The sequence below is a fragment of the Dermacentor silvarum genome, chromosome 5 (assembly GCF_013339745.2).
Source record: "Dermacentor silvarum isolate Dsil-2018 chromosome 5, BIME_Dsil_1.4, whole genome shotgun sequence".
NCBI classification, from domain to species: domain Eukaryota; kingdom Metazoa; phylum Arthropoda; class Arachnida; order Ixodida; family Ixodidae; genus Dermacentor; species Dermacentor silvarum.
Genome location: NC_051158.1, coordinates 117191150 through 117219036, shown reverse-complemented (window position 1 = coordinate 117219036; position 27887 = coordinate 117191150). Strand labels below are relative to the sequence as shown.

At 46.7% G+C, this 27887-nt stretch overlaps 1 protein-coding gene across 1 annotated transcript in view; it reads right to left on the bottom strand.

Moving 5' to 3' along the window:
- Positions 1–10914: 10914 nt before the first annotated feature.
- LOC125945969 (evasin P1181-like) overlaps positions 10915–27887 on the bottom strand; it is a 329927-nt gene continuing 312954 nt past the window's right edge. The window contains exon 5 of the mRNA XM_049668405.1: positions 10915–11061. Coding sequence (XP_049524362.1) covers positions 10939–11061 — 123 coding nt within the window. The 3' untranslated portion in view covers positions 10915–10938. The remainder of the gene's footprint in view (positions 11062–27887) is intronic.

Below are 27887 nucleotides of genomic sequence, written 5' to 3'. Positions count from 1 at the left end.
CCAGTCCCCGCCGGGAAAACTAACTGAGGCGATCTTTGGGGGCGAGGTCGCTGACGGTCGAAGCGCTGAAGACCTCCGACGGACGCAGTTACGGAAACATACCGATCCGCCATCACCTGCAGCTGAACGAGACGACCGGCTTTCGCTCGATATACCAGTGACTATTGACGGTTATGCCGTGAGTGCTTCAGTGGACACCGGCACAGACTACACGATACTAAGCAGGAAAATAGCAACGCAGATGAAAAAAGTGATCACGCCCTGGTATAACTCGCAGATTCGGACGGCTGGCGGCCACGTCGTTACTCCGCTGGGCGCCTGCACGACTAGAGTTGAGATTCAAGGATCTACATTCGTTGCGAGCTGCCTTGTCTTACGCGAATGCTCCCGCGACATTATTCTTGGGGTTGACTTCCTGCAGGAGTACGGCGCGATTATCGATCTGCAAGAGCGTCGTATCACTTTCTCTGCCGCACGAGCAATCGACGTGCAAGACGGCCAACGGCGCGACTACGTTCTTCGTGTTTCGGCAGACAGTGTAACGCTTCCTCCACGAGCCAGTGTCCTCGACGTTACATGCTGTGGCTTACGCGATGGCGAAGCGGTGGCCGAAAGTAACTTGGAACACCTACTGAAGCAAGGTGTTTGTGTGCCTCGAAGTGTTATACAGAGTCGTGCTGGTCATTCGAAATTGCTTGTTACCAACTTTAGCTACGAGCACCGACACCTGTTCCGCAGCACTTCGTTAGCGTTTGCTGACGCAGTAGCAAACGTTAACAACTGCTTCACGTCAGAAGTAGTGGAGACAGCAGACACGTCTCTGGGCCATCTCGACATCAATTCTGAACTGTCCACCGATAGGCAGACAACACTGCGCAAGCTCTTGCTTGAATTCAGGACCTGCTTCGCACATTCTTCCAAGGTACGCCAGACTTCCATCACTAAACACAGGATCATCACGTACGAAGACGCACGCCCAATACACCAGCAGCCTTACCGCGTGTCGGCAAAAGAACGCGAAGCCATACGTACGCAAGTCCGGGAGATGCTTGACGATGGCGTCATCGAACCTTCCAACAGCCCGTGGTCGTCTCCGGTCGTTCTTGTCAAAAAGAAAGACGGAACGCTACGCTTCTGTGTCGACTACCGCAAGCTCAACAACGTGACTAAAAAGGACGTGTACCCGCTGCCGCGTATCGACGACTCGTTAGATAGACGTGCCCACTATTTTTCTTCTCTCGATTTAAAAAGCGGGTACTGGCAAATCGAGGTAGACGAACGCGACCGCGAGAAAACAGCCTTTGTGACTCCAGATGGGCTCTATGAATTTTGAGTGCTTCCTTTTGGCTTGTGTTCAGCCCCGGCTACTTTCCAGCGAATGATGGACACTGTCCTTACTGGACAGAAGTGGCAGGCCTGTCTTGTGTACCTGGATGATGTGGTCATCTTCGCTGAAACGTTCGAGCAGCATCTTCACCGCCTACGGAGTGTACTAGAAGCCATCCGATCGGCAGACCTCACACTTAAGCCCGAAAAGTGCCACTTTCGTTATGAAGAGCTCAAGTTCCTCGGGCATGTAGTAAGCGCCAAAGGGGTCCGACCCGATCCCGACATGCTTGCCGCTGTAGCCGCGTTTCCAGCTCCTGCCGATAAGAAGGCCGTCCGGCGCTTCCTGGGTTTGTGCGCCTACTATCGCCGGTTTATCAAAGGCTTTTTGAAGATAGCGGAACCGCTGACACGCCTTACGAGGGACGATACGCCATTTGTGTGGCATAATGAGCAACAGGCGGCTTTTGCTGAATTACGACAGCGCCTGCAGTCAGCACCCGTTCTTGCACATTTTGACGATGATGCTGATACTGAGGTGCATACCGACGCCAGCAGCATTGGCCTTGGCGCAGTGCTCGTCCAGCTTCAAGATGGAGTGGAAAGAGTTATAGCGTATGCCAGCCGCTCCCTGTCCAGTGCAGAGGCGAATTATTCGACCACGGAGAAAGAGTTCCTCGCGGTCGTGTGGGCGATCATCAAGTTTCGCCCCTATCTCTATGGTCGTCCCTTCAAAGTAGTGACGGACCACCATGCCCTCTCTTGGTTGGCAAGCATGCGTGACCCTTCAGGACGACTGGCACGGTGGAGCTTGCGGCTACAGGAATTTGACATCACCATCGTTTATAAGTCTGGCCGTAAGCATGAAGACGCTGACACGCTGTCCCGCGCACCCATTGATCCTGCCAGTCAGAAAACAGAGGATGATGACGGCTTCCTGGGCGCCATTAGTTCGTCGGACTTGAGCAGACGGCAGCGTGACGACGCTGAGATTAGACCGATCATCGATCATTTAGAGGGCCGCGACACAACCATACCACGCCATCTGTGCCGCTCGCTGACGTCCTTCTGTCTGCGAGACATCGTGCTTTATAAGAAGAATGCTCGTTCGACCAGCCGTGCTTACCTCTTGGTGGTTCCAAGGGCAATGCGCGACGACATCCTCTTCTCTTGCCATGACGAATCAACATCTCGTCATTTAGGCTTTTCACGAAATCTCGCTAGAGTAAGCGAAATGTACTATTGGCCCGGGATTTCGGCAAGCGTCAAACAGTACGTTAAAGGCTGCCGTGAATGCCAGCGCCGCAAGACACCATCCGTTAAACCGGCTGGCTTACTTCAGCCAATTGAAGCACCTCACACGCCTTTCGACCAAGTCGACATGAACATTCTCGGACCGTTTCCTCTCTCGGCCGACGGTAACAGATGGGTGATCGTCGCGACTGATTATTTAACACGTTATGCTGAGACGCAGGCGATCCCACGAGCCACGGCCTCAGAGGTAGCGCAGTTCTTCATGCGCCACATCGTCTTGCGTCACGCTGCTCCCTCCACTGTAATAACAGACAGAGGGACAGCATTCACAACGTAGGTTATGGACGAAGTTTTTGAATTGAGCAACACCAGGCATCGCAAGACGACCGCGTACCATTCGCAGACCAACGAACTTACCGAGCGACTGAATAAGACTGTCACAGACATGCTCGCGATGTACATCGACGTTCAACACAAAACATGGGATCGGATCTTGCCTTACGTGACCTTCGCGTATAACACCGCCGTGCAAGAGACGAAGCGCTTCACGCCCTTTCGCCTTCTCTACGGTCGCGAAGTCCAGACGATGTTGGACGCTATGCTGCCGTGTCAAGACGCTGACCTATTGACAACTGACGCCGAGGAATTTGCAGAGCGTGCTGAGGAAGCTCGGCAGCTCGCGCGGCTGCATATCGGCCAGCAGCAGCAGGCAGACGCACGACGCTACAACATCCGCCACAGGGACGTGTCCTACAACCCCGGGGACCAAGTTTGGGTGTGGACCCCCGTTCGCCGTCGTGGCCTCTGTGAAAAGCTTCTGAGCCGGTATTTCGGTCCGTATAAAGTGCTCCGCCGCGTCAGTGACGTAAACTACGAAGTTGTTCCGGACACAACATCGCAGACACGGAGTAGGACACAAAGACAACCGACCTCAGACATAGTTCATGTTGTGCGCATGAAGCCGTACATTGCGCGTCCGTAATTTTTTTTTGTTTTCACTTTTTTCTCTCATTCCCTTCTTTGTTTCTACTTTTCATTTATCTTTGGGAGCTTGCTTCTTCGTTCATTGACTGTGCCGGCGTGACGGCTACATTTTTTGTGTACTTTCGGTTTGCCTGCCTTCCTCTTCTTTGTCTTCTACGCCTATTTTTTTAAGCATCGAGGTGATGCTTTTGTTTGGAAGGGGGGATATTGCCACCTGTAGGTAGTGGGTCGAGAGCAAGAGTGGGTCGAGCCCAAGAGAAGAAAGAAGACCGCGCGCTCCTTCTTTGCTCGAGCCAGCCCCGACGGTCGCGTCTTCCAAGAGCCAGCTGCTCTACGTTTATTAAACCTTCAGGACTACTTCTCGAGGCTCGTGACACTATTATGGGCTCATTCCAATAGCCGTTTCGCTTCGCGATGGTGTCTGCCGCCGCTACCTTCGACCGTAACCGCTATCTCCGGAAACGCAAAAAAAAGGACCCGGTTCCCGCCGGCATCGAACCCACGCCCGCTTCATGGGAGTCAGATAGTCTACGCCTGAGCCACGCAAGTTTTTTTTTCATGGTATTTATTACATTAACATCTAATCCAATAAAACAGTCACCAGCTGTGCATAGTCATAGAATTGCGGGCACAATGTATCACACAGGAAAACAGAAGAGGTGCTGTTCCGCTTTAAAAGGGTGGCAAGGATAAGAACCTCCCCAAAATGAGGTACCAGTCCGGTTGAGCATCGAGTCAATCATAAACACATTTTAGGTGCACAGTCATCTTGATAAAATTTACCCTTGTAGGTACAACCGGTTCGGCGTTGCAGTCCATCATTCCAGCCTTCCACAAACTGTGCATTCCCATGAGAAAAAAAACATGTCGAAAGGTACATTGTCATCAGAGGTTGGCAGCAGGTATCGCTTGCTGTCAGTCAGCGGAAAAATGCCCTATAAACGCGCCCTGGGAAGGCGCCCAATCGCAGATGACGAGATGTGATTCAGAAGAGGCGCGCAATCAACGCGATCCCGAGCCAACGGTTGTCCCGAGCCTCCGCCATAATGGTGGCGCCATCTAGTTAAGACGCCTGCAAACACAGCATGCCCGACATGCAAGTTGCACATAGCAGTTGCGTGCTGCATGTAGCTGGACTGCATGTAACTGCTTAACTCAAGCAGGCTAAGTAACTACTTGTACCAGCCCATTTTGAAGATGCCTTAAACAATCATCATCATCATCATCATCATCATCATCATCATCATCAACAACAACAACGTACCTTGCCACGGGTCAAGGGATGTGAGATGTGTGCCAGGTATTCTGGACACCTTTTCGGCACACGTTATGACATCTCCTCGTAAGGTATGAGCCGCTGCTGAAGAAGCGAATCGTACAGCTACGCGCGGCTACAACCAGGCATCATCGGGCTCAGCAGAATGCTGTGCAGAGAGCATTACAAGCTCGCTCTTCGCCGTCGATGCCAGGCGGACAATTCAGATTGTTCTCGTTAAAACTAGGCGAAGACACTTTGCCGCGAAGACCCTGTTGTACGTGGTGCCGAAATTGGAGCAACTTTTGAGTCGCTCCACCAGCTTATGCTGTGACTGTGCTGCGTGTGCCGCGCAGGCCTGTGGCTTTTCTTTTTCTGCGAGCACCATTCCTCTGCCGATACTTTTATTCTCTCTTTCCGAGACACAATAGTTGATTGACCTCCAGCGGAACAGATACCCCCTCCCCCGCCCCGTCGTCCAGCCCTCTTCCACGATAAGATGATTTTGCTATGACACGTTAACCTCCTAACACACTGTGCTACCTCAAATTCCTCCAGCAACGATCAGTCGGGCTTTATCTTTCTTTTCAATTATACACCCTCGCCGCTAACCCACCATCTCTCGTTACCTCGCCCATCCACCCTACCCTCTCTCCCCTTTAGAAGAGCCATATCTATATAAACTGTGCCGATGAGTGAATATGTCCGCTTGAAAAAGACAAGCACACTTGTCGAAACATTGGCGCCTGCTCTCAACTTTCTTCGTGTGTTGCTCAAGTACTTGATGAGGCTTTTTAGCTTATGGTCTGCTTGGTGCTGTTCAATGAAGTCTTCCGTGCTTATTTTTCCTAGGAAAGCGTTATCGTCCTAGTCGTCTTGCGGCGACGGGTCAACAGGGGCGCGTGATAGGCAGCCGGCATCAAAGTGCTTCCGTCCGGATTTGTAGATGATGGTAATGTCAAATTTCAGGACTCTGGAAGTCCATTGTGCGAGGCGTCTTGAAGGCTCCTCCAAGTTTGCCACCCAACTCAAAACATGGTGGGCGCTTACGATATTGAACGGCTTGTCGTATTGGCAAGTGCAGAATTACATGGCAGGCCAAATGGTGGTAAGGCATTCTTTTGCCTCCGTAGAATAATTGGTTTCCGCTTTCGACAGTGACCGGCTAGCGTGAACAATGAGTCTTGAAAATCTATCCTTCCTTTGGGCAAGAATGGCGCCGAAGCCTAGGCTACTTGCGCTGGTGTGGATTTCGGTGTCGGCGTCGTCATCGAAGTAGGCGATTCAGGTGGTGACTGCAGGCGTCGTTTACGCTCGTCCAATGCTTAGGTTTTGTGGCGTTTCCCACTTGAAAGCGGCGTCGCATTTTGGGAGAGATCTCAATTGTTCGGCGATACGTGTAATGTATTTCACGAAGCGCCTGTAATAGGCACAGAGACGAAGGAATCTGCGGACTCCGTCCATGTCGGCGGGCTGTGGAAAGTCAGCGATGGCAGATCTCTTCTGCGGATCAGGACGAACTGCAGATTTGTTGAAGATTTGGCTCAGGAACAGGAGCTTATTGTACACAAAGTGGCACTTTTCCAGCTTCAGAGTGATCCGTGATGACTTTATGGGCTATAGTACTGTGGGCTATAGTACTTGGGACAGTACTATAGTACTATCCCAAGCCGCCTAAGGTGATCGTCGAAATTCCTGACGAAGACAACATCATAATCCAAGTTGGCGAGGCAGGGGACGTATTCTAGAAGTGTCCACTCCACCTAGTGGACATGTGCATTTCGTCTGCTGCTAGAGTTCTGATTGGTTGGGCTGGGATAAGCATCAGAAGGCGACAGGCTCCTTCAGCCAGTAAGCACATCAGAATCAGACTTCAAAGCATGCGATGAGAGGTTGCCGTCAACTTCAACCCCAGTTTCTAACTGGACTATTCTTCATACAGAGTGGGCGCTGATGTTCGGCACATGGTTTCTGCATTTTGGTGGTTCTGAGCACGGATTTTGCTAACTGACGGTCCCGGCGCACTTGTCTCATATCGACTGTTTTTTTTTTGGTCACTGGGCACCTGTAGCGACACCGGGTTCTACATCGTGGCGCTGTGATCATCAGGTCCTGAACAGGTCCGCCAAGCTGCAGCGACCACTTCAAAGTGTGCGATTAGAGACTCGGGTCAACTTCGGCCCCTGCTTCTAATGCGACTATTATTCATACACAGGTGAGGAAATTTTGCCTTTTTTCTCTTGAGCGAAAATCTCTGATTGCTCTAGCGGGTATGGCTCGCATTGTCACTTCAATAAGTGAGGATTTTGATGATTTTTAAAGCTGTTTTTTTTTTTTTGCGAAACGTTGTGATATGTCTGGCACCTTGGGAACCCCGGAAATTACAGTATCTAGACACAAACCAGATGATGTGAAACCGATTCAGAAAGCAGCAAATTAAATTAAGGATTCTTTAAATTATATGATTAAACAGTTTGAATGAGCGAATGAGCAAAATGCGCCTCCAGCCACCACAAAGAATAAATTAGTGGGAGATAACCAAATGCTCCAACGCAAAGTTTTTCAGCTTATGAAGTACTCTCGCTCCAAAAACATTGCAATCAAAGGCATCCCTATGCCGCAAGGTTAAGACTACGTCAAGATTTTGGAAGCCCTTGGCGAAGAAAATTGACTGTCCTGTTAAAGTTACAGACGTTGATACGGCCCACAGGGTTCCAACGCACAATACTGACCATAGCAGCTTCATAGTGCGTTTCTGCTCCCGTGACAAACGCACCACATTTATTACTAAAACTTTTAAGGATCGCCCTTCGACAAGTTGTCTTGGCCTTTCCCACGCATCATCCCTCTGCGCATGTGTCGAATGCGGCAAATGAAATTTCCCTGATTCGTTAACTCACTCACATAAAATCTATAGCTTCCTTGTAAATGTTTAACAAAAACCTTCAACAATTTATATTTTTAAACTATAAATAATCTCATCTACCAGTGAACATTATTGAAACACTTATATATGTATTTTTCTTTTGTAATATATATGCCATCTCGTTTGCTTTGATTTTTTACATTGTAGTTTTACTTGCAAATGAGGTTCCGCCAATATTCCGCCAAATGAGGTTCCACCTTGGGACCCTTTTCTGTATATTTAAAACTAGGTATCATTTCTAATGTATTAACGTAATAAACTTGAATTGAATTGAAAGACGAAATGAACATGTGCGCTAGTGGACACTTACAGAATAGCCCCCCAGGTCTGCCACTTTAACGCTGCTTACACCGTGTCCATCACGTACTAGAATGTAGCAGGTGCACAATCAAGGCATGGTGACTGAGAGCGCTCTCCGGCGGTATCACATCGCCTTCGAATAATGTTATCAACTTGGACTTCAGATCGATGATTGTGCCGTGTTGGCTGAGGAACTCAATGCCGAGAATTACGCCTCGCGAGGACTGTTGGAGGGCAGCGAAAGTCGCAGGTTAGGTCCGGTCTTGAACTGCAATTCTTGCCGTGTATATTTCAGTCATCGTTGTTAGGTGACCTCCAGCTCTCCGATTTTGACGGGCGTCCCATGCAGTCTTAACTGTCTTCAACTTAGCGGTGAATAATACACTTATGACGGAGTAGTCGGCTTCTCTGTCTACAAGAGCGGTGAGTTCGTGGCCGTCATGAAGCACGTTGAGGTCTGTGGGACTTTGTGTTGCGTTGCAGTTAGGGTGCGGGTTCGGGTCATGGCTGCGTCACGTTGTCCCAATCATGGTACCTCGTATCGTCAAGTCTTCATTAGATAACGTTTTCTTGTACTTAATGCTTCGTTTAGGTGGCTGCGCGTCGACGTTACTTCGGCGGGATGGTTCTTGCGTCACCTTCATCGGTGGCGTAGGATCTTCAGCTTTTCGACGAAGAACAACCGTACCTCCATCCGTTGCTGTTTTTTGTTTTCCTGATATTGGCTAAGGGACCAGCTACGGATAGGGCCCATGTATGGTCGGCGCTGCGTCGAGGTAGCAGCCGTGCGACGGCGAACAGGAAGGTCGTCGTACTCTCCACTCAGTAGCAGCCTGCTAGTCGGCGATGCCTCGTGGTTGTTGGCATAGCTGTGGACACGATGCAATGACGGCGGACTGTAGTAGACCCATCTCGCGGTATATGGGCACTGGCGGTTCACATGGCCCGCTTCTCCGCTGTGATCGCCGAGCGGACGGTGTCGGGGGCGCGCCAAACGACAATCTTCCTTGGAATGCTGCGCAGCGTAACAAGTGGGCGTTATTTCGGCAGCGATGGTGGACGACAGAGTGTGGCGTTACCGAGCCCTGGCGCGGACACTTAGGGGGAACGTGATGTCAGGCTACGGCGGCGTTAGTCATCGTTTCTTACTAGGCTGCAGCTATTCAGGGACTACAAGGGACTGCTGCAGCTCCTTTCGGACGATGTCAGCAATTGAGTCTACATGTGGGTACGTCGAAGAGAAAATTGTGTGCTGTTCGCGTAAAACGGTTCTGCTGGTCTCTCGGAGCTCGTCGGAGCCTAGTGCGCGGATTTAGCTCTTCGGCAAAAGTTCTGGGCGGTTATAATGCCGTATGCGCATCTCCAACGTCTTCTCAATGCCCCTGTCTTCTAGCAAAATTCTGCGACGGTCTTGGGTGGATTGCGAATCAATCCGGCAAAAGGCTCTTGCTTCACACCACGCAAGAGAAAGCGATTGTTCCCAGACATGTCCCGATTGGCGTGGGAACAGGCGGGTCATCTCTTCCGCGTAGATCGCAATATTTTGGTTTGGGAGCTGCTCACGGGATTCTAGTATTGCTTCATCCCTCTGTTTGCGGACGACTCTCGTGAAAGTATTCAAGAAGGTTCTGCGAAAGAGATACCACGTTGTCAGGGTGAACTCACAATTATAGAGTCATGTCCTGGCGAAGTCTTCTAAGGAGAGAGATACATGGCGCAGCTCATCGTCGTAGTTCGAGCTGTTTAACGTAGCGACCCTTTAGTGCGTTTCTAGCCAGCTCCTTTCGGACGATGTCAGCAATTGAGTCACATGTCGGTCGATATATGTGCAGTCATCATATGATGACTGCCCATATATAGTCGGGTAGCAAGAGGGCCCTGCGTGGCACCCTGCTACCTCCGCCGGTGCTTTAATAAAGTTCATTTCTCTCTCTCTCTCTCTAGCCAGCTGTCCGAGTCTTCGAAACAGCTCCCTGGGCTGCTGCAACACAATCGGTGTAGGTGGCACTGGAGCTGTCATTGTGGCTGCTGTCATGGCCGTGCACTTCCTGGTCTTCTCTGGAAGAATACCGTGTTCTGCGGGTAGGTTTTGAAGCCTGAGGCTAACCCGATGGTTCGGGAAGACGTTGGTGCTGCCTTCGCGGTTCGTGCTTGTTTCACGGCTTTGCGGGGTGTCTGGTACACGAACGCAAAACACCTCCACCACATGTCACGTTGCGTAGCAGAGTACCGAAAACTGTGAATCACGAAACTAACTCTTTATTGGGCGAAGCTGCGGGCAGAAAAACAAGCAAGAGCCAAGCACAACGATAGCGATGAGCACTGTCTGCGATCGTCGAAAACCTGATCGGCGCGTAAGCGCGTCGGCTTTGACACATGACTCGTCGAAGGTTCCAGAGTAATCGCTGGTGCCCGCTTGGCTTCCAGAAGCACTACACAATTCCCATACAATCAGGTTACGCAAGGTTTGGTGACAACAGACAACAGATAGAACAATAAATAACACCAGAAACTTCAGAAACATAGAAGCTGATCCTACGTCGAGCGATAGTGTTTAACATTTGTTAGCCAGTGAAACTCGGTCAGCAAAGAAAGACGAATAAGTACACGTATCATTACCAACTGTATATTCCGTCCATGCCGTGTTGGTGTCTGTTCTCGCGTTTTTTGACAAATTCGTGATAAAAAAGGAGCAAAATTTAGCGAAACATATCCTTACAAATGGTGCCCTGTACTCTGCGAATGGGCACAAGCAAACATGGAATGCTCGTGTTTTGAGGACAGAATGCATTTTTCTGAAGTATTCATTTATTAGGATATCAGCCACATCAAGATAATTGGCGCAACCATTTATATAAAAATGGTGCATTATTCATGTTGATCTTCTTGAAGCTCACTTCCAACAAGCGATATATAGGCCAGACGGTTCGCATTTCATATTCGAGCCACAAAGGCCTAAAGTGCACGTGTGGTTGACACCAGCCGTCATATACTTTACTGCTTCTGGAGAAGTATTCTGAAATGCAAATAAAAGAGTTGTCCACAAGATGTGCTAGAAGAAAAAAACTTAGCATACACGCAAATGCATTGGTCGAGCTTTCTTCTGGCTAATCGTGTAATGAACAATATTTATTGAATAGAAATAAAACAACATAACACATATCACACAGAAATCGATCAAATTTGTCCACTCACTCACGAAATACTCGTCACACTTGACAACACACAGTTTTGGCACTTTGCAGCAACTGTACTAAATATACGGAATTTGAGTGAGATGCAAGCAATTATTTGTGTTTCGGCTTGAAAGGCAGAGTTTAATATAGCGTCGTTTGGCTTGAAACGGAGCCAAAAATAAGCAACTGGCGACGTGAGTTCCTGACAACATGAATACGACAAAGGGCGTCTCACGAAGCGAGCCCCCTCCCAGAATTTTACTTCGAAGGACACCACCTGACTCTGACCATAAGAGGCTCTGACAATCGCCATCATCTTTGGCGGTAATTGCCGAGAGCTATCTCTATCAGAAACCAGCATTGTATGCTAGTGCTATGAACCACGAGCCATAAAGCCACTATTAAATGCGAAGCATTTCTTGGCGAACATTTGCTACTTTGACAGTATCTATCTATCTAGCCGCCAACGACTTCGTGCTCTCATGGTCGTTTCGTTAAGCTGGTATGTACCAAAATTGGCATACTATAATAGTATATGGCGAACATAAATGATATGTCATAACAGGAGTATTATGACATGCGTGTCATGTAGGTCATGAAACAGCCCCCTACATCATGGTGCTCTCATGGTCGTTTCGGTAACTTGGTAGGTACCAAATTTGACATAATATGACAGGAGTGTATGACTAACATAAGTGATATGTTATGAAATAAATGTCATGGCATGCGTGTCATGTAGGCCATGACAATGACCCAGCGAAAATCATTAACACTAAAAACCACTGAACTGGGTTCGGACATGGGTACTAAGTGAAGGAAACACTAAAGGATGCTGGTAGAAGGCATAGTCATGACCATGACTCAGCGAAAATGACAATGACTTAGCAAAAAAAGATTAACATTCAAAAATCACTGAAATTTGTTTGGACGTGCATACTAAGTTGTCACAGACCCCGTGAACGAGGCGCAGACGCCGGACCCAATTCCAAAGCCGATTATCAGCTACCGAAAACAATCCTACAAAAGCTAGGACAATTAAGAATGGGCCCCCTGGTGCGCCAGCGAACGCCGGATGCTGTCAAAAGACCGAGTCAGAGCCCAGAGTTGTCAAAACACAACAAAATATATGCTTCACACAAGGCAGTTACACACACACTTGCACACTTAGGCTAGACAATCAATACAAATCAAACAAACACAAGAAAATAATTCACGACAAGCACTAAGAGTCCAACATGTAAAGTACAAAATAAAAAGGAACACTAAGTGTCCAATCGTATTCACCAGTGTTGGTCTTGGAGTCAGACGATCTCGGCGTAGCTCGGGGCAAATCTGGAGGAAGGAACTTCTTCCTGAAATGCAGACGCTCGATGAACTCGTCGACTAGCTTGCCGGGGAATCCCCTTCTTCCGCACACGCTCGGTCTTCACGTTACATCACTTCACTGGGGCGGACTGAACTCCTCTGACGATTCTCGCACGGCGGTTATATAGCTTCCACAGGCGCTCTCGAATTTTCCTATCGGAGTTGAGATCTCGTAGCATGGCCAAATCTTAGGAATCTTCTCGTCTGTTCTCGTACCTTCGACCGCCGCCGTCGAAGCATTGTCGAGGGGGGTAATGACTCATCCCGTTGGCGCACGCTCACGCTGTAGCACGGTGTAAGAATAAGGAGAGGTGCTGACTAGAGTGTACTAGACAATGGTCGAGTGGGCCGAACGGCGCTCTGCCGCTGAGGCGCCGCGTGTGGAAAAATAGTGCGAGGGCGCTGCGAGCGAACTGGATTGGGGTGGAGCCGCGCTCCGCGGCATATTCAACGTACTTTCGCTGTGGGCGCCGAGGCCGATTGCGCATAGTACGCTCTTAAAATAGCGCTTTATTTCAACTGCAACTATATGTTTACACCATTTTGCCAAACATATATATTTGAGGCATAGATTATACAACGCTACGTCTTCAATTTTGCTGTCAATGTCAAGCGCGTCGTCTGCTAGCGAGCGCGCGTTCGCTACGCGGATCCTGGCGAACGCCCAGTTTTTCTCGCAGAACCTCTGTGCAGTACATTTTTTAATGGTTTAGTTGCTTCGGTGCACCCATGACTCTTGACGGCCGGTGCCAAATGTAGTTTTAGCCAGGTGAAATGCTGTTTTTACCACTGTCCTCTAGAAGTAACTGGTATCTCCGCGCCATGAAGGCTACGTAAGAAAATTTTATTATTGATATCGTGTCATTTTACACGCGGTTCTTGTTGGTGGATATTGATCAGGGACAATGATCGAAGAAAACAATAGTAGAGTATATATACATATATATATATATATATATATATATATATATATATATATGTGTGTGTGTGTAAGGGAAAAACAAATATTCTAAATGCAATAATTGAAAAAGTGAGCACTTCCGACCGGAATAAGCGCACGTGTTTGCAGTGACAAACACACTTATTAGTGAATATTGGAAATAAAACTCTCATTCGGACTAATAGTATTCATAGCAGGCAAAACCATCTTATATATATATATATATATATATATATATATATGCGTGCGTGTGTTTGTGTGTGTGCAAGTGTTATTATTATACTGTATGACGCGGAATAGTCATTTCCGTTCGAATGTAACGCATAACAGCACTATTGAAATCTTAAAATCTTAAAGGTGAGTGACTGCATGCAAGTGAGGACTGTTATTCCTGATAATTTTGCTGCCGGAGAGTCGTGGCTGTTGCGCTGAGGCGCAGTTCTTGAGAGAATTAATGGACGGGTGTTAATAAGTCCTGCTTAACAAGTTCCTAGCTCTCATTCAATATAAACGCCCCGTTTTGGGGCAGCCTGTAAATCTGCTAACATGATTCAGACAAGAATTTTTGACAGTCTCACCATGTTTGCAACCCATTAAAACTGAGTTCCCCATGTGGTACCACACTTATCTTCTTCAACGAACGCAACACATCTGCACATTTCTTTACGTGTATGTGAGACATGCCGTTCCTTTAATTGTTTCATTATGGTCGTTATGATAGTGCAGCGGATAACTGAACGCTACAGAGTTGAGCGGTCATAGATTTGGGAACGGCATTACATTTATGCATGAAATATAGGATAAGCCTAATATGTTTTTCTCGGAAATCAGACTCGAGAATATTTTATGTTGTTTACACCCCCATAAATAAGCCGAAGAACGCAGCCACCTGCTTTTTCTTTTTTTAATATAAGCAAATTCTTGAGTTTTACGTGGCAAAACCACGATATGATTATGAGACATCCGGTTTAGTTTTTGCCACCTGGGGTTCTTTAACGCGCACCTAAATAGAAGTGCACGAGTCTCAAATTACGCGACCTGGATTGAACCCGCGAGCTCCAGAATTAGCAGCGCAACGCCGTATCCACGATATAGGCACTAATTAGGCTACCGCACAGGCTTTCTTTCTTTTTATTTTCTTTTTTGAAGTATCGACTGGAAAAAATTCCACGTACGGCTTACGGCCAAAGATTAGCATATAGAATGGCTAACTAAAACCGTTTTCGGCGCTCGAGGTCCGACTGCAATGAATGACCCCGTACCAATCACTCCGCATCCTCTTACGCGAGAAAGGCGGAAACTTGAATGGAATGTTGCACTGCAGTTTACTCTTTTTTTTTTTAATCTATACCAGTGCTTCCCGTAAATCAAAGTACAAGGCGCCAGATGGGGCAGATATGCTTTACTTGTTTGAAGCGGCAAGCAGGAAGGTTACATATGTTGCTTCGTCTGCGTTTCGTCAGACATACTGATAGAAAACTATATGCGCAACAATACACACGAGGGATACCTGTTGCTTGAAGAACGAGAAATTTTTTTCTCCAAAGGGACCCGTACAATAACATAGTAGAATGAATGAAAGCCGACACTGCGGCCGCAATGCACGCGCAATCACCGAGCGGCATTAGAAAATAATAAAATATAAATAAAGAAGAGAAAGGAAAGGAATTTATTCTTAAGGCATAAATACATGTCATATGCAATTATGAACCCAATTTGATCGGTATGAACGCAAATACCAGCGCGCGAAGTAGTACGAATGACCCTGCCGAGCAGTATCGCCAGCAGTTTCCAACGGCGCGACCTTGATGCGGCCCAATCCACTTCGACCGCAGCGCCGCTCCAGTATTTTTCCACGTCGGGCGCCTCACTGCAAAGCATGCGCCGCCCCAGCCGCTCGTCCCACTCGACCATATTCTAGTTCACTCTAGTGCTGACACTCTCCCCCTCCACGCGCGCGGAAGCGCCGCTCGCTCGCGTCCAGATTATGTTCGGCTTGGTTGCAGCTGGTTCGGCGCCGTCGTAGAGGGCGCTGCGGTATGCGGTCCCATGTCCCAGCCTCGCGGCAAGGCGCGTGCTGCCGCTGCTTCGTCTTCCTGCTTGCATGTGCGGTTGCGCTGTTTTGAAGCACGATTTTTGTTCGCGTTCGTTTCATGAGCTTGTGCTTGGGTATTGTCGCCACGGGCCCTCGACGAAGGTGGCAGCGGCCTTCTGAGGGGCGTTTGAAATGGCTAGAAAGTGCTTCGTTCCGAACTGCAATTCTGGATACCTGACTTGTGCGGAGCGTGTGCCTTTATTCAAAGCGCCGTGCGACAGCGGTCGTCTAGAGCAGTGGCGCCGTGCAAATCTGAGGGCAGACCGAACTCTAACGCGCCTACCGACCATGTCTGCACAGCCATTTTTCAGAGGATACGATATCGATGGCATATTGTCACGACGTCGAATGCTCGAGGGACAAACGAAACGCATTTGTCGGCAGAGGCAGTAACAAGAACGGACGGTTTTAAAATAGCGCGCGCTAGTCACTGCTTCTTCTTCTTCTTGCTATGTTTTTCATATGTGCCGATGTGTCTTATGCCGTCGTCATCGCCGCGCTAGACACGTGGCAATATTACGCGGAGCGCTCGTTAGAAGGATTCCCATCTTATTTCCAAACTGTCCAAAGAACCTCACACGGTCAAATAAACCTCGAAAGCCGCTGCGGAAGAGAGAACCTCCTGTGTGCCGCAGTAGTTTGTGGAAATTTTGCTGCATGTAAAAGATATATACTGGGTGGTTTACTTTCATGTACCAAGATTGGAAAATATGTAAATGTCACGTATCTGGACAGAACCAAGGTAATGTTGTCGGCCGTCGCTTGGAGATACTCAGATTATTTTTTTATTCCGCTTAATTACATAATTATTTTCATAATTGATTAATCAACTCTTTGAATGCTATTATTGGATAAAAAGTATGAACAAGAGAATGGTACAGCAGCGTGGAAAACTCCCAGTATAACTTTCTGTTGCTCAATACGTGATACATAAAAGCGTTTTCCGAGCGTGAACGAAACCCGCGAATACAGCAATATTGCCGAGCGACTGGCCGCTCGAGGCACTTAGCGTGAATTCGTGAGCTTCTTTCATGCTCGGAAAAACACTTCTACGTAGCGCGTATTGAGCAATACAAAGCTGTATCGGGAGTCTTTGATGTTGCTCTAGAATTTTCTCATTGACACTTTTAATCTAATTATAATAAGTGAGAAGTTGATCAATAAATACGACTAATTATCTAGTTAGGCGAAATGTAAAAAATAACCGAGTATCTCCAAGGGACGGCTACAACATTACTATGGTTCTGTCCAGCTACGTGACATTTGCACATTTTGAAATATTTGTGCACCCTGTAAAATAGTGATGTTTTCTGTGCAGATGTGTGCCTGATTTTCAAATTTGTTCCATCCTGGCTACTGGATTTTTTTTTACAATGCGCGTGCGGTGTATATTACACGCTTGCATGTTTTTATACATTTTTCCATTGTGGGAGTGTATGAGACCGCAAGCTTCTGGGATGGTTATCACCTATTAAAATTATCGAGCTGCTTCATGCACAAGTTTTTTCGTATTGCGTCTATGCAAAAAAAAAAAAGGTCTATGGGATTATTGTGTGGTGGGTGTAAGTCTATTTGTGGACAGGCTGTAGCATGCATTGTCAAACACGCTTACATTGGCACATTCTCATATGCAATTTAAGAAAAAAGAAAGTTACCAGTTCCTTTTTAGATCCTGCAAGAGTCACTCAGTCCTCAATGGACGAAAGCCCAATGAATAATATACATGGTCTATGTTAAGTTAAATTGGAATAAAAAAGGCATTTGCTCAGATTTTCATCAGTAAACTGTGGTAGTGATGCTCTAATTCAAGATAGACGCCTGCCTTCGTCCCGCCTAATAAATTCCCATTTGAAAGAGTTTTTACATAGCTGATGTGCATTCTCATCTTAAGTTCTAGCCATGAACAGCCACTTTGCTCTAGTGCATTGCATATCGCAAGCTTGCGCCGTTTCATTTCTTAATTTATATCGCGCCCACATTGAATTTGCGCAACGATGATTGAACGGTTTTCTGATTGTGAATGGAAGCAGCGATAAGCATGAAATACATTTTCTGGTGCAGTCACTATTTTCTTCTGATCGAGGGGTAGCACGTGGGCTAACACATTCATTTTTTTATGCTTGGATGAACGGCTAGACCGGACGAAACAAATTGCGCGCGCGAGGGTAACTTCAGTGGGCTTTGAGTGCTGCCCGATTGATCCGTGTTCACGTCATCCACGCCCTGCACAAGGAACCTTCATGTTAGCGAAGCCTGGTACACTTATCACTTTAATGTGAAATAACGATTTTTTTCGCGCTTTGAGATTTACTCACTCCACTACGAACGAAAATTTAGCGGAGGCAGAGTAGTGCCAAGCCGCCGGCGCCGCTAAGCTGGGACCGCTGGACACGGCGCCCTCTATCTGCTCGCAGCAGAGCTACTCGGTGCGCCCGCGCGCGGCCGAACATAATCTGGACGCTCGCTCGCGCGCAGTGTCAACACCTAAATATTCTTCCACGGTGCGCTGTAGTTATCTCTCTCGATTCGCCAGGTGAGAAGGTGCCTCGGCGCGCGCGTGTGCTCTCTCTCCGGTTACCGGCGCTTCGTCGATGCTCTTCTAGACATCTAGGCGCTGTTGTTCGCGTTGCTGTTTGAGGCGTATGCGCTCTTCCCCTCTGTTGAAGTTTCCGCGGGGCCGGCGTGTTCTTTCGCTGGCTTGCGTGACACGCGGCGCGCGCTTGGATTACGCGCTCTTTTGTGACATAAGTGAAAGAAACACCAAGGATGATGGTAGGGCATAGTCATGAGCATGACTCAGAAAAAATGGCAATGGCTCAGCGAAAAAAAGACTAACACTCAAAAACCACTAAAATGGGTTCACTAAGTGAAGGAAAAGTCATAGTCACGAGCATGACTAAAGCTTTCGCCTGAAGGTCTCTTAGGTGTAGCTAAAGGGACTCCTGAGGACTCATGACATGAATGTCATGGCATCCGTGTCATGTAGGTCATGAAAGAGCCGCCTACGTCTTGGTGCTCTCATGGTCGTTTCGTTAACATGGTAGGCTCCTCGCACACTGCTTCGCATAACATCGATTGCCACAGGGCGTGGGATCTGCCGGGTTTTACCTTTCGGTTCATTCCATGGAAAACTGATCAAAAGAGCTATCGCGAACACATGCTTTCGGAATGCCCTAAGCAACTCATGCAGTCATACAATTCAACAGAGCTTTGACGCGCACGTGTCCAGACTGCAGGACGCAGGGTACCCTAAAGCACTTGATATCGGTAGAGGAAACTTTGTTTAAGAAAACGCTAGTGCAGGGAGGTCGCGAAACCGCCACTCAAGAAGTAATCGCCAAGAAGGAATGTCGTGGTGATCCATTACGTTCACACAGTTTCGCAGATACTAAAGAATGGTGAGCGTTCGGTTGCCACAGTTGTCTTTTCCGCTCCCAATAAATTATCCAAGGTATGCAGACTGACCTGTCCTGTAAATCAGGATAAATAAGACTGCATCATCAAGAATAGAGACCCGTTCGTTAAAAATACACAAAAAACGTTGTTCATTTATAATATCCATCTTGGTTGACTGAAGTCGTGTTGTCCTGATTCTGTTAGGAAACGTTTTGGTGAATATTTTATACAACATTGAAAGCAAGCTAATGGGTCTATATTTGCGCAATTCTTTAACTTCTCCCTTCTTATGGATTAGTATAATGTTGGCGTTCTTACAGCTTATGGTACACTTCAAGTCATGAGGCGTTGCGTATACAGGGCCGCAAGCTTTTGAAGCATGATAACCCCTCCATCTTTGATTAACTCGACTGTTATTCCATCTTCTCCGGAAGCATTTCTACTGGTCATGTCTTACAAGGCTCTTCTAACTTCATCGCTAGTTATAGAAGGAGCCTGTGTTTCCTGTTCATTCCTACTTCGAATGAAAGTAGCTTTACTGCTCTGAGCTCTGTACAGGTCAGTATAGAAATATTCCGCTGCCTTTACTATGTCATCGAAATTGCTGATGATATTACCCTGCTTATCTTTCAGTGCATACATATTGCCTTGTCCTATGCCAAGTTTTCTTCTCACTGATTTCATGCTGCTTTCGTATTTTACGCCTTCCTGATTCTTCTCTACGTCATAATATCGAATATCCCCTATTTTCTTCTTGTTGATCAGTTTTGACAGTTCAGCAAATTCTATTTGATCTCTCGAGTTTGACAATTTCATGTTTTGTCGTATCAAGGCATTGCGTAATCAAGGAGTACTGGAGGCATAAGTGAATATCTTGGCAAATATCTACAAGGATTCCAAAGCTACCTTGGTTCTCCGCAAGAAAAACAGAAAATTACCTATCAAGAAATATCTTAGCAACTAGCAACCTTCGGTTTGCGGATGACATCCTATTCAGCAACAATGGGGATGAAATACAAATGATTGAGGACCTTGACCAAGAAAGTGTAAGAGTGGGGTTGAATATTAATATGCAGCAGACAAAGGTAATGCTCAATAGCCTGGCAAGTGAACAGGAATTCAGGATCGCCATTCAGCCTCTAGTGTCTGTAAATGAGTATACGTTTGTCTAGGTCAATTACTCACAGGGGATCCTGATCATGAGAAAGAAATTTACAGAAGAATAAAATTGGGTTGGCGGGCGTACGGCAGGCATTACGAAATCCTGACTGGGAGCTCACCACTGTTGTTGAACAGAAAAGTGTACAATCATTGCATTCTACCGGTGCTAACATATGGGGCGGAAACCTGGAGGTTAACAAAGAAGCCCGAGAACAATTTAAGGACCACACAAAGAGCGATGAAACGGAAAATGTTAGGCCTAAGGTTAAGAGACAGGAGGAGAGAGGTGTCGGTCTGATAGCAAACGGGCATAGGGATCTTCTAGTTGACAATAAGAGGAAAAAATGGAGCTGGGCAGACCATGTGATGCGCAGGATGGATAAGCGGTGGACAATAAGAGTTACAGAATGGATGCGAAGGGAAGGTAAGCTTAGTCGAGGGCGGCAGAAAACTAGGTGGGGTGATGAAGTTAGGAAATTTGTGGCGCAATTTGGAATCAGCTAGCGCAAGACAGGGGTAAGTGGAGATCGCAGGTTGAGGCCTTCGTCCTGCAGTGGACATAAATATAGGCTGATAATGATGGATGAATGATGAATATCCCCCTCTCTCATGTGGGCAGACATACGTAGGGCAGATCACAACGCGTCTGAACGTGCGCCTTCAGTAGCACCATCAAAAAAACTCAGAAGGGCAAGGAAGGCTTCTTGGCCCAACATTGTTCTGAGTGTGGGTGTAAGCGTCTGTTGTATGACGCTACAGTTATTGATAGGCACACAGATGACCAGACCAGACTGATAATAGAAGCAGCGGGAATTGAAACCAGCAATCCGGTATGCATACCTTAAATAGCCCTCTCGACCAAAGAGCTATCTTACTTGGGATGCGCAAGAAAAGATCCGCCCCTCCTTGACAATAACTGGTGTCGGGTACTGATGTATCGATTTGGTTTGTCATAGATATGAGCAAGCGCTGCTGTAATATCGTGCATGTGTACCCCATATATATGTTTCTTTTTTCTGGAATAAATATTCAGTTGGAAGTCAGCGCTTGTCTACGTCTCTTTTTTGCCGACCATTGTCCAAGGTCGCACTGTTATACGTTGATACGAAGAAGCTTGCAACTCGAATAACGTGAGCAAAATATTAAAGCAATTCAGCAAAGCAAACATAACAAGAAGACAAGATTATTCATTCAAAACAACTTAGAAAACAAAGAATGCTCAGCACAACAAGAATATATATATCTACAAAGAGTGTGTATATGTTTACTATATATTTACTTTTTTTCAACCACATCCATTTTCATTCATTTGTCATTACTCTAAATAAATGAGAACAAAATAGCGATGCTATTTTTATACTCTACTTTCACTCTATCAGTCAGCTCTCTCTCCCCCAGGTCGGTGAAGCTATCGCACAGCTGTTATGGGGTATGGCGTTTTTTGCTTACGCCGACACGAAAATTTGTTTGTCTGATAAAGTATACGTATACAGCTTCGCTGTAAAAGATCACCACTCCTTCCACTCCGTGAAGATAGTCGAAGAGCGAAGCTGTGCATTCAGGGCCACTTGGCTGATCCGAATGGCGCTACTTGCGGGGGATGGGACGCGTCGGTGTCCACGGGCGACGGCGTTCCTATCGCATTCCTCACGACGTGAGCAAGCTCTCGCTGGCACTCACGCCGGGTGGCTTCTTCCTCCGCAGTATAAGCAGTCTTGACCTTTCTCAAAGAACGATTGTGGAGCAAGAACTGACTTCTTTGGCTTATACACGACCGAGCATCTCACTGACCTACTTTTCGCAAGCGTTCATTGGCTGCCTTACTCACTCGCCCCTTTCTTGGCATGGCGCAGCTGTCTTGCCGCGCGACTGGCCGCTCGAGGCACCTTGCGTGTATTCGCGGGCTTCTTTCACACTCGGAAAGACACATTTATGTAGCACGTACTGAGCAACAGAAAGTTGTATCGGGAGTTTTTCATGTTGCTCTACAATTTTCTCATCTACACTTTGATAATTAGGACAGTACTTCTCGAGTTAGATAATTATTACAATTGCCTTATTAGATCTCAGTAACGAAAAAGTTAATGGCGGCTACTCAACAGTACTAGTTGCTACTCAACTGTAGGCACTAGGTTTGCTTCGCGTAACGCCGTTCCTCTTTTTTTTTATCGTGCTGTGTGATAGGTGGGACACCCTGTATATAGCCTACGCGTTTCACCCATGCATGATATTTTCACAACGAACGACATTCCTCGGCGCTTCGTTGAGCTTTGAGTGTTACTTGTATTGAGGGCACAAGTTCGGGCGTATTAGAGCGTCAACAATTTAGGTCACGCCTTTAGCAGTGTCTCACTCATCTTCATGAGAACGTGACAATATACTAGTATCAAGTCGCTAGACAAAAACAAGGTAATGAAGGTTAACGTTGCTTGGATAAAGTCAGGATATATTTATTGTTTAGCTATAGCTCTAAATAAACAACAATATCTAAACCAAATGTTTAAGTGCTACATTAGCAGAAGTAGAGTTAGTGACAATGAAGCTTTTACGGTAAACAAAGATGGACAAAGTAGGCGTTTCACGGTGCTGAGTGCGTAAGCACGCAGATTAAACGAATAAGTTTACCCCGGGGTTTTCGGTTTTAAATGTCTGTTTTCAAATGTACCAAAGAAAAATAGCACTCTGACGACAATTTCCTTCAGCATTTACACATAAACACATTCCGTAACGTCGGTAATATGGGAAGGTCATTAAAAACGGATTATAAAGTGGTTGCTGCAGGCAAGACGCTGTCTCCTAGCTTTGGCATCAATTTTGTTGCGCAGCGTTGGGGATGCTGCTTCAGTTTGTTGGTGCTCATATTCTTCATCACAATTGTCCCGGTAAAAAAAATGGGCCGCACTAGCGACCCAAGCAGTTCGGGTGTGCACTTGAAGAGGTTGACGAGAACTATGTTACGTCCATTGCGACGGAGATCAGAAGCGGAAGCCCGTATTTGGACAATCTAGTCGAATGGCGACGTGCGCTGAACAATGCGGTATCCTCCGTCAAAAAAACAAATAAGTTTTGAAGACAGGCTAGCAGAGTGGCTTAAAACTGACAGCCAGACTAAATATCCTGTCCGTAAGAAGTGAGAGAGCATGGACATCATGGACCTGTCTGTGAAGCTGCTGCTGGGCAGGGGTTATTGTCGGTGTTCCTCTGCATTACGTGAAGCTGTGGATTCTTGTACGCACTCTGAAGAATGAGGATGGTGAGGAAGTATGGTGCCCATGGTATACGACGGGTGGTGGCTGTACACCACAAAATCAGGAGAGAAGCCCATAGTTATTTTGATGGCGGTAATGTAGGCAAACGTAGCTAATAACAGACTGAGGTCAAAATTGGTGTGATAAGGAGCGGAATACATGACGACCACGTCCCCCGGGAATGGAATGAAATGCTCAGTAATGTCATTACACGAGGTGAGGTCACTGGTCCTGCAATGGTGATTCGATGAATAACTTGGCTCTGAGCGAGGAGGGCGTCGACAACGTAAGACAAAACACGTGTCATGCCTCGCTGAGGGGTTCACGAAGACGAACGTGACGGAGCATGAGACAGCGAAAAAAGAATGAGGGGACATCGCATGCCGTGGTGGTAGGCACACGTGCGCTATTGGCGTACTGCGCAAGATGGCTAACTCTAATTTTAGCTTCATGTTTTGTTTCGAACGTCTTTTTTATGATACGCAAGGAATTTCGTTCTTGCCGGAGGCTCCGAGTAAGCAGCGCTTGGGTTATTGGTGGGGCTGCAATCTTCTTACGATTATGAATGTGGTAGTCTAGGTATATTCAAAAGAAAGCTTTTTCTGCATAATAGTGCCTCTTAAGTGCGTATACGTCTCTTTCGTGTTGACGTTGAGTGGCGGACTGCGCGCTGCTCAACAAATGTTGACCAATAGCGCAGGGCTAATGGCAATGAAGGCATGGCATCACGAAGTGACGAATCCCAACATGAAGTACTAACGTATCTTGGTTTATTCTTTCAACAAAGTATAAGGCCCGGATTCAGAAATGCTTCTAACCTTAGACCGTTTCCCTACCATACGCAAGGAGTCCTTCATGCTACTTAAACGTTAGGCACCCTCAGAAGGCCATCGCGAATTCTAAAAGCTTCCTTTCACCTTCCCTGCGGAAGGAGCGCCTCACCAAAGGAAGTGGAACGTTACAGGCTTCTGGTTCCGAGATTACTTACGAAAAATGCAAAATATTTGTAATGAATTGCCAAAGGAAACTTTCCGCGCTGCTAGAATTCCATTTCTACTTCTATACCAGGGCATAAATTCCATTTCTTTCGTTAATGACGTAAAAATAGCTCAAAAATGATGCACATGGCAGGAAAGCAAGCTCAGTCTAGCAACTTTGGCAGCATCTGACAGTTCTGTGGGCAGGCGTCGCTTTCTTTTTCTTTTTTGGCCTGCGTTTGGTTTCGTGCGCGCGCGTGTGTGTGTATTTGCCATGCCAGGCAAAACTTATTTCACGGAGGAAGAAAAATTTGCTGTGGATTAACTCAGTTATGGATGAGGGGGTGTGCGTAGCGAGAAGTACGGTTAATCTTATTGTTTAGCTTGGCTCTCTCTAAGGTTACATCTTTATCGTTTAGATTCGTACGTCCGAGCTTTTAGGTTTGGTTGTTACCTCTCCTGAAGTTATGGTTGCATTAAAGACTAGACATTTTTAAAGTGTAACGTATTTACTGTGAAAGTCTTCATCTTGTTGTTTCTCAATTGCCACAAAGATGGCCCCGGGCCGATTGTCGGGGAGGCAGGAGTATAAGGGGTTGTCGTCCGGTTACTTGAACACATTTCGGGTGCTATCCTAATCTGAGTCCACTCGCCTGGCCGCTTCGCACTTACGACGCTTCTCGAGGCGTGCGGCTCGTTCTTCCTCCGTCTCTTCTGTGTCGTCTACAACGGGGCTTTTAATGGGTATATGAGTACGATCTATGCACCCAGTAACCCCGCAGAATGCTCCAATGGCATAGGACCTTCACTGGCGTTTGGCAGCTAGTTAGTTAGTTAGGTAAGGTTTTATGGCGCAAAAGCAACTAAGGCTATGATGCGCCATGCACAGGATGAAAATATATAATATGATGAAAGTGCTTCAAGCAACAAAGATCATTAGTTAAAATTTCTTTAAGAAACCTGTTTCATCTAAAAACTTAAAAACATTGTCTAGAGATACAAGTGCATTTTCAGCTAGGATCACGGAGGGATGAAGTGGTGTTAGTGTTTTGTAAAGTTCATAAAAATATTTCTGTCTTTTTTCCTCCAACGCCGGACATGTTATTAAAATGTGATTCACAGTTAGCAATTCTTGGCATTGGTCACAGACCGCTTGTTCTTCATTTTTCAATAAAAAGTTATGCGTGAGATGTGTGTGTCCGATGCGAACGCGACATAGAATGACTTCCATGAACCGTTCCTGGTGGTATGATGTCTTCCACTCCTGCAGTATGGGCTTTACTATTTGTAGCTTGTTATTTTCTTGACAGCCCCAATCCTGTTGCCACTTTGAGGTGATCGCAGCACGGACCACCCGGACACAGTCCTTGAATGGAAGATTTATCTCTGTAATTTTTTCACGGCCAGCCATTGCTGCGCATTTGTCCGCCTTTTCATTTCCCGGGATTCCCATGTGGCTTGGAATCCAGCAGAGACGAATTACTTGACGATGCTTTTCACTTTTGCCGAGCGTTTTCAAGATGTAGCCGAGAAAGGGTTCGCACTCTGATTTTCTATGGAGGGAATTAAGTAAACTGAGGGAATCTGTGTAGACAACTGCTTTTTTATACTCTCCTGTAACTATTTTTTCTAAGGCCATGAGCAGGGCATATACTTCGGCTGTGAAAACCGAAGCAAACTGTGGTAACCTAAGACAGTGTTCCCAGTGTTCCGATACGACTGCGCTTCCAACATGTTGCTTTGTCTTGGAACCGTCAGTGTAGAACTCGGTGTAGTCACTGTATTTTTCTTGTAATTGTGAAAAATCTTGCCTTATGTGTTCAAGCGGTGTTTCTTTTTTCTTGTGGCATGTCAGAGTAAAATCACAAAAATGTGCGAAATCATACCACGGGGGCAGTCTATTCGGTGTTTCGGCGACCTTGAGAGCTTCTCTCGGAACTTTGTAGTTTTGGCACATATCTTCAAATCGAAGGATAAGTGGTCTCACGCTGTGTGGTTTGTTGGCATAGTGTATTCTGTTTGTGGTGTAGGTAACAAGAGTGTGGCATATATGATTAGGTAGAGCTGTGATTCTAAGCACGTATGAAATTGTGAGCAAAGCTCTTCGGTGCTACAAACATGGTTCGTTACTCTCGGCATACAGGCTTTCTATTGGGGAGGTCCTGTACGCGCCAGTTGCTAAGCGCAGTCCGTGGTTGTGTGTGGGATCAAGACGTTTGATGTACGACTGCCTTGCTGACCCGTAAACTATGCAACCGTAGTCAAGAATGCTGCGCACGACAGAGCGGTAAATACGTAACAGGCACGTTCGGTCGGCGCCCCAATGTTTACGTGATAGGACCTTCAGGATGTTAAGCGCTTTGTTTGCCTTAGTTTTAATGCTGTTAATGTGGGCAATGAAGTTTAGTTTACTGTCGAAAATTATTCCTAAGAACTTTTGTTCGTGTTTGACCGGTAATGGGCTTTGATTTAACTTGAGAACTGGGTCCGGGTGTAACCCCCTTTTTTGTGAAAAAACGACTGCCACAGTTTTTTGTGTAGAAAAACGAAATCCATTTTTATCGGCCCATCGCGTCAACTTGTTTATTGTTATCTGGGTTTGTCTTTCGCATGTAGACATACCCGAGGCATGGCATGCAATTTGAAGGTCGTCTACGTATAAAGAGTACATAATGTTGGACGGAATAACTGCATTTATCGAATTCATCTTCACCACGAAAAGAGTGGTGCTTAATACGCAACCCTGTGGGACGCCATTTTCTTGGACGAAGACGCGGGACAGTGTTGCCCCCAGACGGACTTGAAATGTTCGGTTTGTCAGAAAATCAGCCAGACAGTTAAGCATTCTGCCGCGTATTCCTAGTGTTGCTAGATCTTGTAAGATGCCATACCTCCATGTGGTGTCGTATGCCTTTTCTAAGTCGAAAAACACCGCTAGACAGTGCTGTTTGTAAAGGAATGCCTCACGTATGGTATGTTCAAGGCGAACAAGATGGTCAGTTGTTGAGCACCCTTTCTTGTAGCCACACTGGTGAGCATCTAGCAAGTTATCTGTTTCGAGAACGTATGTTAGTCTTATATTTATTATGCTTTCGTATGATTTAGCGAGGCAACTTGTTAGTGCTATAGGCCTGTAGCTGTGAGGTGTGTTTGGTGACTTTCCCGCCTTGAGGAAGGGAACAATAACAGCCTTTTTCCACTCTGCGGGCATTTTACCTGTTTCCCAAATCGTGTTAAAAAAACGCAACAAGGCCTCCACCGCTTTCTGGGACAAATGGGCCAGCATAGCGTAATGTATTTTGTCAGGACCCGGTGCTGTTTTCTTACCCGAAGAGATTACTCTGTTTATTTCATGCAGTGTTAAAGGGGCATTGAACGGTCTATCTGAACTTCCCGTTGTCGGAAGCTTTTGTTTTTCTGCGGACTGTTTGTGTTTTAGAAATGTTATAGAATAGTTTGCCGAGCTAGATATGGTGTAGAAGTG